At 42.5% G+C, this 13694-nt stretch overlaps 1 protein-coding gene across 2 annotated transcripts in view; it reads right to left on the bottom strand.

The window, feature by feature from the left end:
- LOC124555716 (run domain Beclin-1-interacting and cysteine-rich domain-containing protein) overlaps positions 1-13694 on the bottom strand; it is a 170947-nt gene that overhangs the window by 80613 nt on the left and 76640 nt on the right. For both annotated transcript variants that reach the window (XM_047129724.1, XM_047129723.1), the window contains exon 3: positions 7092-7160. In XM_047129724.1, the coding sequence (XP_046985680.1) occupies positions 7092-7160 (69 nt within the window). The remainder of the gene's footprint in view (positions 1-7091; positions 7161-13694) is intronic.

Below are 13694 nucleotides of genomic sequence, written 5' to 3'. Positions count from 1 at the left end.
TGTTTTGATGCATGTTGCAGATCCACCTCACAATGCTCATGAGGACACTTGTTTACTCTGTAATACATTTGGAGAAAACTGAATCATTCATTGATCATTCCAAATTATGTGGCCACCGAGATCATCAGATTTGAACTTAAGCAATTTCTGGCTGTGGAGATACCTGAAGGATAGGGTTTATCAGTGGGACACTAACACGTTGGAGACTGAAGATGAGCATAGTGAGGAAGGTAGCTAATATCCCACCGGAGATGTTTCAAGCAGCAGTAGAGCAATCTCTAATGTGGTTACAAGCCATTGTGGATGCAGATGGTTGTTGTATTGAGCAATATTTGTAACATGGGATGTAAATGTGGTGCACAATTAACAAATGTTACCCTGTCATTTGGAAATTAAATGTCTTTCTTTCAATGGTTTATTTGTTATTGCTCTTCCACAAGTCCTTACAAACGTTTCCATAAAGTTTCACTGTCCTATGATCACTCTTTATTTGTGGGAGCCCTCTCAAGTAGTGAAAATTTACTTAAAACCACCCTATACTATAGAAACAGCAGAGTGACCTGCTGGAGCATATAGCAGGGCAAGACAATGTCTGTCAACATCAGCACCACTGGTGTCTACACTGGCACTGTTAGCACTTAGGTTTCTGGGATTTAATGGAACCTTGGAATACATATCTCCAATGGTTTCTGCTGTTTTTCATGGCTAGTACCATTTCTTGTTCTCATGTTCAGTCTACTTTGCTACTGTCCTCTAGCACCCACATTTACAAGTTGGGTCTACATCACGATCACTCACAGACCTCAGTAGCTTGTCATTTGATAGCTGGTGTTGCTTCACTCATTTTGAGACACAAACACATGTAGTGGCTGCTAGACAAAGTTCCAATAAGTGTCAGAAGAATTTGAAGCAGGCATATACACACATCAAAAAAAGTTTTGCATCACCTCGGTTCCAAGAGTTCCGGAACCTGTACATAAAACTGGAATAGAGATCAACGTAAACATCATTTCCACCTTTTTTATTGCTCATAAAAACCACACATTGCATGTTGTACCACCATAGAGTGAGACCTTCAGAGGTGGTGGTCCAGAAAGCAGTCACAGCCAATGCAATTCTATACAGCACAATTCTACAGGTTTTCCTAGCAACAAAGGTTGACATGTGGCTGTCATCAGTCAAAGCTGCTCACAGTCGGTGTCATACATGGCACTACACTGCAAAGCGTATGTGAGTATCAAATCTCTACTCAAACTGATGATCTAACTGTTCATCGACAACATGGACGTGGAATTTTTTCAAGTGGATATCAGAGCTTCTGTATCCTTAATTAATGATGAACATACTGGCATATTGGTTCACCAGCTTTGCAGCCAACTAAAAATTGTTTGGTAACATGTAGTAACTAGCCTATTGCTTTAAAAACACAAGTAACAGTCAACGTTATACTAATAACATTTTTTGTGGTGTTTTCACCAGTAGCAACATTCTTTTACAGACTTTGGTTTTCAAATACAAGTTTCAATTAATGTGCTAACTAATGGTATTCTGGATAGCAACTTGGATGCTTCATGTGAGGAATACTCTGATTTATTTGAATTTACACTAGGCTGTGCACAAAACTTTGAAGCAAACAATTTGATTTCTTCAGATAGTAAGTGGGTAAAAGTGACATACAAAAACAGTATTTAGATAGTGAAAGACCAAGAAAACTGTAATAAAAGTTTAAATCTAGTGCACAGCAAGTGTTCTGAAATTATTTCTGTTATGGATGGTGGAAGTACATTGAATAATATTTGCAAAATACAAGAAAACAAAAAGTGCCCTGTGAACAGGATGGGGAGGTAGATTCTCTGCCACAGAAAAGTAAGGTATCAAATATGATTAGGATCACAATTCATCTGCCAACCTTTAGGAGTGGTGCCGAGGCATTATGGGCTGTAGTGAACCAACAAGTGAAAATAATCAATGGAAACAAAAGTATTATTCAAGCAACCTTCTTTATAATTCCCCCTGTTATTCAGACACCAACTCAATTGCCCGATCTTTGTCCCATAGAGAAAATCAAGTATTAAAAGGGACTACAGACAGTACATGCTGATGGCAGGATACGAATATGTTGGAAATCACACGAGACAGTGCATATGGCTTGCCAACAAGGCACCATTCAGGCACCTTGCAGAGGTAGTCTCAAATGGGTGAAGTTAACACAGGCTGAAATGGTGTCCCTATTATGTATGTAGGTATGTAACTGCCTTTCATTGGCAAAAGATGAAGGAACATTAGCACAGGAGTGCAGAGAAGTTAAGGATTAAAGCTACATTAAAGTTTCCAGAATGAGATTTTCACTCTGCAGCGGAGTGTGCGCTGATATGAAACTTCCTGGCAGATTAAAACTGTGTGCCCGACCGAGACTCGAACTCGGGACCTTTGCCTTTCGCGGGCAAGTGCTCTACCATCTGAGCTACTGAAGCACGACTCACGCCCGGTACTCACAGCTTTACTTCTGCCAGTATCTCGTCTCCTACCTTCCAAACTTTACAGAAGCCCTCCTGCGAACCTTGCAGAACTAGCACTCTTGAAAGAAAGGATATTGCGGAGACATGGCTTAGCCACAGCCTGGGGGATGTTTCCAGAATGAGATTTTCACTCTGCAGCGGAGTGTGCGCTGATATGAAACTTCCTGGCAGATTAAAACTGTGTGCCCGACCGAGACTCGAACTCCGGACCTTTGCCTTTTGCGGGCAAGTGCTCTACCATCTGAGCTACCGAAGCACGACTCACGCCCGGTACTCACAGCTTTACTTCTGCCAGTATCTCGTCTCCTACCTTCCAAACTTTACAGAAGCCCTTTACATTAAAGTTTTCCAAGATAACTACCCAAAGCAGAAATCATACCGAGTACACAAGAAACATCACTGATAACATGCAAGAGCACTTGATTGTGGTTATACAGCAGAATGGAGGGATATCCCATTAGCTCCAATATTATTCTTGTATATCAGAACAACTGAGATACTGCACAGTGTTGAGTACAGTCCTCTCAAGCCCTCTCTTTCCATAGTCACATAACTATGATAGTCGTGGGATTTCTACCATCGCTAACAGCAATGTCGTGGAACGATAAAACACAATCTCAATATGCTATAATTCTGTCACTGTTGAATTCTTTCACATGCTAGGTGGCATTTCTCTCTGTTTCACAAAATGTAATCTGGTTTTCACACAAACAATCAACAATCTAATCTAATTCTTAAATGTGAAAACCACAGCATAGTGTTCCATTATTTAAGGAATGCAGATATGTTACTTCAACCTGTTTTGTGTGGTTGCACTGAAATGCTGATTTTTTGAATGTTCAAGCATGAAGTACACTTCATATGATGTTTGTTGTATTATCAGTTCACAGTGTTGTAATTTTAATCCTCACTGCTGTGTATTTTCTGTGCCCTGTCTTTTCATTCCAGAAACAATTATTTTTGTAAAACAAAACAAGAAAAACTTTGACTCGTTTGTTACCAATGGATAAACGCACAAATATGACATACGATTCATGGCAAACATTCATCTTGTGAGCCAAACTGAGTAGAAGTTGTGATAAGATTAGAAATTCTTCAGCAAACTATCCCTATCCTATCCCAATCTGTTAGGAAAAGAACCAATACTTTTAGAAGTAATGTAAAGGAAATGTTAATCAAAAACACCTTTTATTATGTTGATGAGTCTCTGAAGACAAACTTGCACTGGCCATATGATCTAATCCTCTCCCCAAAAAATTTAAATCTTATGAAAAATTGTGTCCTGGAAATACTATGTACACAGTAGTCAACTGTGCATAAAATTTCTTTTTATTTTTCTATCTTGTTCTAGGTACAAATGTTCTAGTTGTTCCATATTTTGTACATCTGTACATTATAAGATGCATGGACCAAATAAATAAGTAAAAATAAAAGTGTATTAATGCAAAACTCCACCATATAGAAGCATCACATGTTGTAGCACCAGTCACATCTAGCCAATGGGTGATGCCCACTGTGGCAAACAAAAAGCCTAATGGCACAATTCATATTTGCACTGATTTCAAAGCATATTCAAGGTGCATCATTCAACAAATGCCGCAATACCTCCCCCCCCCCCCCCCCCCTCCCCCCAGAAAGAGGTTGGGTTTATTCAGGATTCCAATAGACCATATTATTCCGCACTCTTTTGGCTACCCAACTTTATTTTTCAATATCATCTTCATTCAATGTGATGGCTTTATGCAGCCGTAATGAGAAGGTCTGTAGGCCCACACGATACCACTCTACTGGTCGATGTCGGAGCAAAAACCTTGCTCCATCAATAACCTCCCCATCATCCACATACTGCTTCCCATGGAGCGCATCCTTCATTGGGCCAAACAGATGGAAGTCAGGAGGTGGAAGATCTAGACTGTATGGAGGATGAGGAAGAACAGTCCAGTGAAGTGTTGTGAGCTCCTCTCAGGTGCACAGACTTGTGCCAGGCCTTGTGTTGTGGAGAAGGAGAAGTTTGTTTGCACTTTTGTGGCAATGAACAGTTCCAACATTGCAAGGGTTAACAGCTGTGTACAGCCAGCTGGCATTGAGGATATCAGACAGGTTTGCGCGATCTTGTTGTGATGGTGACAGATGCCTCACCCAGTGACTCACTGTGCTTTTGCTCACTGCTGGGTCTCTGCACACATTCTGCAAGTGCCTGTGAATATCCGTGATGTTTTGGTTTACTGCCAAAAGAAACTCAATGACAGCTCACTGCTTGGAATGCATCCCCGTTACAGAGACTATTGTGAAGGTATTTATAGCATTGCCACCTGTCAGAACTTCATGAAACTTTAGGGGCTGAAAACAAATTCCACATTTTTTCAATCGAAATTGGCCAAGGGAAAAAAATGTGCTGCATTACTTACCGAATGCCCCCCGTATCAGTGTTGAATCTAACTTAGATGTTTAACTGATTCTGCATATAGAAGAGCTACAATGGACTGACGTATGGATATATTTTTCTTTGCACTACAGACTCAGTGTTAATCAGAGGTTCTTCCACTGGCCACAGGGGAGTCAGTGTGCTGGTTTGTGATCTCAGGTTTCATCTGGCCTCACATCCTCAAGATATTACAGAAGGCACACTAGGGGATGTCAAGGATGAATACATTGGCAATGTGTCATGTATATTGGCCAGGCATTGACCCACCAGTGAACATGCAGCCTGGACCTGATAAATGTGTGTGAAGTCAGTTGAAACTGGTGCAACACTTTCCTCCATGACTTATTTCAAACAGCCACAGGCCAGCATACACATTGACTTTGCAGGCCTGTTCAAAGGGGCCATGTGACTATTTGTGGAGAGTCTGTCTAATTTCCCACGGATATCATCAGTGACATCAGCAGTTGTAATTAGAGCTCTATCAATGCTTTTCACCACAAAGGGAGCATCACCACTATCACCTCTGACAATGTCCAACAATGCACATTGGGTGAGTCTGTTCCTTTTGCTAAAGAAGTAGCATATTACATCTGACCACCATTCCTTTTCACCCTGCATCAAACTCTGAAGGAGAGCAGTTGGTCGGAACTTTACAGGCCCAAGTGAATAAAATGATGATGATGGTGACTTCTGAAATGTTTCCTTTCTTAGTATGGATCCACACCTGAATATGACCACAGTCTTGGTGATGTGTTACAAGGACACATGCACCATACCCTTTCCAATCTGAGAATGACTCAGTGGGCCCAGTCCACACAGTCATGCTCATACTATCACATGAACTCTTTAATCAGAGCTTGCACGTATGGCCATATACCAAGGTAGACCCAATGGATCATTATTGGTTAGGGGGGGAGCAAACAAGAGTGCCTTGTATGCCATTGCAATCAGCTCCCTGCACTGGCAGTCAAATTATGTTATGTCCAACACAACCTCATCAGTGTCCAAGTAGCCGCCTGAAATGGCCTCCACTCCCAGTTATGCCTCCTCACTGTATCAGGTCCAGATCGCTAAGTCCCAGACTTCCAACACTACCCACCAAAGCTCCTGGCCATGCTCCCAGCAAGGCAAGAATACGACCTCTGCACCCTGTATCAACTCATTATGCCAAGATTATCGTGGGCAACAGAATATGGGTAGTTTGTGGAGAAAAAACTACTGCCCCAAGCTGTGGAAGTTCCATCCTAACAGGAAGAACAAATCCCTGTGACAATGCCCATGGCATCTATTGTCACTGAGCTGTTTGCACAGATGCCTGCCCCTCTGTATCACCACTCTCAGTTTCACCCCAGCCTCTACTGGCCCTATGGGCCATTTAAAGGGGAGGGGTATCTAATATACTGCCATTCCAGCAGTATGGAGACAGACTTGGAGAGTAACAGCAATGCTATTTGTAAGGCAAATAATTCAGCTTTCAGCTGCTGCGACGCCAGGGATCATGGCAGATAGCTGTTGGTCTGTAACAGGATATAAATAGTTGACCACTTGGGTGACTCAGCAGTTTATATTTCGAATTTGAAACCTTCATTATGCTGATTCACAAATACAACTGTCACTTCACTTGTCTGGACCAACACTTTGATTTGGAACTTTTTTTGACCATATGTAGCTGTTTAAAATTATTCTTTTTTCATAACTTCTGATTAGATCTCACATTACTTGCAATCATAACATTCACTGTCTACTGTATTTTCAACCATCATCTTAGTGTAAATTTTGATCTCCACATGCTACATGGTTCACAGCCATGACCTTCCTAGTTGTATCAGACAATGATGCAAAAATTGGCATCACACTCTTCCCATCAAACCTACTGGTAGCTCATTTTCTCTCCACTTGTCACAAAGAAACATTTTATTTGAAAAACAATGTATCTGTAACACTGTTGTTAAAGTTTTCATTACTGAAAAGTAAACTACACTGAAGTAACAATTTATTTGCATATTACATAAAGTATCACTTTCTTATCTGCACATATGTGGGAAATGAAACAATTTACATCCTCCCACCCCATCCATCCAGACAAACATACATATACAGATGCAAATGTGAAGTATGAAAGCGAAAAATACAGTCACAATACTCACAGGTATATCAAACAGTGAAGTTGGTGACTTCGGAACAACTTCAAATCCCAATCCATAGAGTGCAGAGTACTGTAATGACACAACAAGAAAATTTTCACACTTGGGTTGGCTTTTACTGATGATGATAATAGAAAGGGCAATACATAAAATTCAGATGAAAAAGTAGACTGAAAATAAAATACAAACAATTATCCAAACTGATACATAACCAAGGTTTGACATTCTTAACAGAAAAACTATATCGGGTGATATAAGGGAGCAATTAAGATTTGTTGAAATGAGTCACCTGGTGACTGAAATAAATCAGGCAGCACACATTTATGTTGTCCATAAAAAGTATCCATCCACATCTTTGTTATCTTAATTTTTACTGTAACCAGATAATAACGTTTAAGGATCTTGTGTTAGAAATTATGACTGTATTAAACTAACTCGGAGTTGTAAACTTTTCAGTTGTAATGAATTAAGAAATAAATATTACAAAATAAATATCTGGATAAAAATAAATGTATGCAAAACTGAGACAATAAAAAGTCATTTCACAAAGTGGTATGAATTGCTATAGGGTGCAATTCAAAGTTGACCACATTGTGTCAGGTTCACAAACTTTTTCAATTCTTAAGAAAAGTTACATGTGTACATTATTTACCAACAGTACCTCAACTAAAAAAACTCAATATTTCAGCTGAAAGGGTTCATTTTTCCAGGAACATCTACTAAAAATAGCACCTATATTTTGTAAGCTAGCTTTCAGCTCAATGGGGTGTCAGCTACCTGTCTCAAACTTCCAGTGGTTCAAGGCATCATATATTGGCAGTGTAAATGTAATTAAACATAAAAGAACTTATGCTCAAGAATTTACTAATAACTAAATGATAAAGTTAGGAGGCTAGAAGCAGAAAGTATTAGCAAGTAGGTACACAGTTCTGATTGTGTCTCAAAGTCTTGCCAATTAGTAGTGAATGAAATCACAAACAATACTATGAAAACTAGATTAATCATACTGAATTAAATCTAAATAATGATAATGTTTCTGATTCTTCTGTTATCAACAATACATTTAACTATTACTTTATAGATAGATACCACTGAAAATGATATTTGAGTGAAATGGGACTGGCCATGTAGGTAAAACAATAAAATGAACTGAATGGTTGTAAGCTACCTTCAATTACAGCAATTCTGCAGCTAATGAGCCTCATGAATAAAAAATTGGCAGGCTGGAATGAAATTTTTCCTTTTCCATTGAAGATAACGGAAGTAAGAGTTACCCACACCATTAGTCCACCTAATAAGCTGTATACTTAAGAAAAGTGTATTGCCACATAGTTTGAAACTGAGTGTAGTCAAATCTTTGTATAAAAAGGGGGAAATAGTTGCCTTAGTCCCAACCTTCAGCAAAGTAACAGAGAAAATTATGCAAAAATCATAAAGGAGTATAATTAGAAAAATGATTGGAGAACAATGTCTGTGGGAGTAGAGTCTGTTCACTGTGTGTTAAAGAATATTAATGAAGGTCACCAAGCAACAGGAAATGGCGTTGCCTCAGTGGATATACCGGTTCCCGTCAGATCACTGAAGTAAGCACTGTCGGGCGTGGCCGGCACTTGGATGGGTGACCATCTGTGCCACCATGCATTGTTGCCGTTTTTGAGAGTGCACTCAGCCTCGTGATGCCAATTGAGGAGCTACTCAACCAAAAAGTAGCAGCTCTGGTCAAAGAAACCATTGTCACGACTGGGAGAGTGGTGTGCTGACCACACACGCCTCCTGTCAGCATCCTCAGCTGAGGATGACACGGTGGTCAGATGGTCCCGATGGGCCACTTGTGACCTGAAGACAGAGTGCTTTACCAAGCAACAGGAGTATGTTTATACCTCTCAAAAGCTTTTAACAGAGTCCATCATGGTGCACTCTTAATAATACTCATAAACAGTGATGCCAGTGGTGAGCTGATGCTTTTAAGTGAATTGTGCCTAAAAGATAAGCAACGGTGTTCACAAGTTGCACGTGATAAATGAGAGGGTTGAAACAAGAAGTTCAAAGATAAGAAATATAAATTTTGCTGTCCACAATGCTCCACTTTACATCTTTTTGCATTTGTTTAAATTTTATGTAAATGAGTTCCCAAATATCCTAGACAACAACTCCATTATTACCATGTACGCTGACGACACATCGGCGTATGTTGGTCACAGGGTGCAGTTAGCCTAAATACAGGCACACCAATTACTTATTTTTTAATGCTTAGCACAATGCGTTTTGAGACTTTATTCTCATTTTCAAGTGCATTTATGCATAGGTTTATATGAATATGTTTGATTATGTTTGCATATGTGATTTTCTGCCTCTCTTGCAGTCTAACTTTAAAAAGATGCAAGAGAGTCAGAAAATCACACTTGCAAACTTCACCAAACATATTCATGTAAACCAATGCACAAATGCACTTGAAAATGAGAATAATTTCTCGAAACACATTGTGCTAAGCATAAAAAAATGAGTAACCTATGAAGTTCTCATTATTTAAATCATTATATTGAACTGCCTTGGGTTATTACCGTCAAAATCAAACACACATACAAATTTTATTCATACCTGAATACCACTCAAGTTGGTTGGTTGGTTGGTTTAAAAGAGGGACCAAACTACGAGGTCATCGGTCCCTTGTTCCTAATAAAACAATGCCAAAAGTGTGAGAATAAAACAGAAGAGACATATAACACAAAATGGAAAGAAAGGAAAAACCACAAGAACGAAGGAAAGGCAATGAACAATAAAAGGAACAAAAGAGGACAAGAAAACAACAGAGATGTTAGAAACAGAAGAGAGTAAAACAAGAAAGCAGATTACAGTGGCTGGCCGACCACGAGAATAAAAAGGAAAAGCCAGGCACTCTGCAACACATTAAAACCTCCACCCTAAAAGCACTAAGGTGGAGGACACAGAGGGACAAAGGACGTGCGCTAAAACTTGGATCAAACGGTAAAACCCACCCTCACGAATAAAACGTAAAACAAAATCAGCCAATGAGGCGTTGTCAGATAAAATGAGTGGCAACGAGTCTGGTAACCCAAGATATCGCCGCTGGGCAGTCAAAGTGGGACAGTGCACCAGAATATGGGTCACTGTCAACCAGGCGCCGTCCTGACACTGAGGCAGGTCTTCACGCTGCTAAAGGTAATCGTGGGACGCCCAAGCGTGGCCAATGAGGAGCAGAGGACAACTGATTCCCTACGAGAGGTCCACATGGAAGACTTCCACACATTCGAAGTCTCCTTAATGACATACAGTTTGTTGTGCGTACTGTTATGCCATTCCATCTCTCAAAGCCGTAAGTCAGAACGCAGGTCAGGTTCAGGGATGCCCATCTCCAGAAGTGGTTTCCACGTAGCCTGTTTAGCCAGCCTGTCGGTGAGTTTGTTGCCTGGGATGCCGACGTGTCCTGGGGTCCACACAAACACCACTGATGATGGGACCGGTCCAGGGCATAGATGGACTCCTGGAAGGATGCCACCAAAGGATGGTGAGGGTAGCACTGGTTGATAGCTTGTAGGCTGCTCAAGCAGTCAGTACACAGAAGAAATGATTCCTCGGGGCATGAACGGATATAGTGAAGCGCACGAGATATGGCCACCAGTTCTGCAGGGAATACACTGTAGCCATCAGGCAAGAATGCTGTTCAATATAGCCTCTGTGGACAAAGGCAAAGCTAACATTACCATCAGGCATCGAGCCATCAGTGTAAACCACTTCAGAGTCCCAGGGTTAACGGAGTCCTTAGGGCCACACGAAAGGTCCAGGCAAAGCTTCGGCCTACAGCTACAACACGGAGGTGTACATGAATGGACCTCGAGGAAAGGTGGTGAAGGGAAGGACTCCAGTTCAGACAGAAGCAATCGCATGCGAACTGCAGTCATTAGCAATGACCTGGGTCACCTATGCGGGAGGTGAACCGGCGTGGTTGGGAAAAGAAGACAGTAATTAGGATGTTCAGGAGAGCTATGAATGTGTGCAATGTAACTAGTCAGCAGTTGTGCACGTCTGATCTTCAATGGAGGCACTCCAGCCTCCACCAGTACGCTTGTCACCGGACTCATCCTAAAAGCTCATGTCGCAAGTCGAACTCCGCAGTGGTGGAAACGGTCGACCAAACAGAATGCTGAGGGTGGTGCCGAACCATAAATCACTCTCTCATAGACAAGGCGGGATTGAACAAGGTCCCTATAGAGCTGCAGCAGTGTGGAGCGATCTGCACCCCAGTTTGTGTTGCTCAGCCAGCGGAGGGCACTGAAGTGCTGCCAACACTTCCATTTAAGCTGACGAAGATGAGGAAGCCAAGTCAAATGAGCATCGAAAACGAGACCTAAAAATCAATATGTCTCCACTACAGTGAATGGATCGACATTAAGGTAAAGTGCTGGTTCTGGATGAATAGTATGACACTGACAAAAATGCATGACACATGTCTTCATGGCTGAAAACTTGGGCTAGAGCCCATGACTGCACCTTGTGGATGACTTCCTGTAGGAGACGCTCAGCAACACCAGTACTGGAGCAGCGGTACGAAATGCAGAAGTCGTAGCTGCATACAGAGAAGGTGAGACGGAGGGCCCGACAGCTGCTGCTAGACCATTAATGGCCACTAAAAATAGAGACACACTTAATACAGAGCCCTGCGGGGCTCCCTTCTCCTGACTACGGATGGAACTATAGGAGGCACCAACTTGGACACAGAAAGTATGGAACGACAGGAAGTTTTGAATAAAAATCAGGAGCGGGCCCCAGAGACCCCACTCATACAATGTGGCAAGGATATGACATCGCCAGGTCATGCTGTATGCTTTACGTATGTCAAAAAAGACAGCAACCAAGTGTTGGCGTCTGGAAAAGGCTGTTCGGATGGCAGAATTGAGGGACACAAGATTATCAGTGGTAGAGTGACCCTAGTGGAAGACACCCTGACATGGAACCAGTAGGCCACGTGACTCCAGGACCCAACCCAACCGCCGACACACCATACGTTCCAGCAGCTTACAAAGAATGTTGGTGAGGCTGACGGGCAGATAGCTATCCACATCAAGCGGGTTTCTGCCAGGTTTGAACACAGGAATGATGGTGCTCTCCCACCATTGTAATGGAAAGACACCATTGGAACAGATCCAGTTGAAGATGATGAGGATATGTCACTTGTAGTCAGATAAGAGATGTCTAATCATCTGGCTGTGGATCTGATCAGGCCCAGGAGCTGTGTCGGGGCAATGTGCAAGGGCACTGAGGAGCTCCCACTCTGTAAATGGGGCATTATAGGATCCACTGTGGCGTATAGTGAATGAGAGGACTGCCCCTTCCAGCCGTCGTTTGAGAGTGCAAAAGGCTGGGGGTAATTCTCCGATGAAGAGGCTCGAGCAAAGTGCTCGGCAATCGCGTTTGCATCGGTAGATAAGACTCCATTTATGGTAACACCGGGAACACCTGTTGGGGTCTGGTACCCAAAAAGACTTTAGATATTTGCCCGGACTTAGGAAGGGGACATATGGCACCCAATGGTTGAGACATATCTCTCCCAACACTCCTGCTTCTGTTGTTTGATAAGATAGCGAATGCGGGCACGGAGCCATTCAAATGCTAAGAGGAGCTCCAGGGAAGAGTGCCACTTATGCCGCTGTAGAGCTCGGCAATGCTCCTTAATTGCTTCAGCAACTTCTGGTAACCACCAAGGGACTGCATTACGCCAGGGGCACCCTAAAGAGCAAGGGATTGCGTTTTCTACAGCAGAAACAATTGTAGTCGCCTGCTCAACCATCAGATCGATGTTACCATGTGGGGGAGATTCAACGGTGACAGTTTCCCAGTCTCCCTTGTTGAAAGTCCATCTGGGCAGGCGTCCATGGTCCTGATGCTGGGGCAGTGACAGGAAGATGGGGAAGGGGTCACTATTACACAGGTCATCATGTGCTCTGCAGTGGATAGAGGGGAGAAGTCCTGGGCTGCAAATTGATAAATCAATGGCCGAGTAACTACCATGAGCCACATTGAAACGTGTGGCGGCTGCAGTAATTAAGAGGCAGAGGTCGAACTGAGACTGTAAAGCTTCGACATCTCTGCCTTGACCAGTAAGCACGGTGCCACCCCACAAGGAGTTAAGGGCATTAAAATCTCCCAAAAGTAGGAAAGGTTTAGGGAGTTGATCAATCAGTGCAGCTAATACATTCAGGGGTACTGCACCATCAGGAGGAAGCTATAACATTGCATACAGTTATTTCCTGTGTCATCCTTCTTCTGACAGCCACAGCTTCAAGAGGCGTTTGAAGGGGTACAGTGTCACTACAGACTGAGTTGAGGACCATAAACACAAACCCCACTTGACACTCGATTGTAGTCACTACGGTTCCTGTAATATCCCTTACAGCCATGGAGGGCAGGGGTCCTCATTGCCAGGAACCAAGTTTCCTGGGGGGCAAGGCAGATAGCAGGTGTAATGCTTAACAGTTGCTGTAGCTCAGCCAGGCGGTGGACAAAACCGCCGCAATTCCACTGGAGGATGACGTCACCGTGAGACTGGGAAGGCACGGAACATTCAATGAGGCAGTTTACGCCTCAGGG

The sequence above is a fragment of the Schistocerca americana genome, chromosome X, assembly GCF_021461395.2.
Source record: "Schistocerca americana isolate TAMUIC-IGC-003095 chromosome X, iqSchAmer2.1, whole genome shotgun sequence".
Classification (NCBI taxonomy): Eukaryota; Metazoa; Arthropoda; class Insecta; order Orthoptera; family Acrididae; genus Schistocerca; species Schistocerca americana.
Note: the sequence above shows the minus strand (reverse complement) of the source record. Positions and strands in the feature narration are given on the sequence as shown.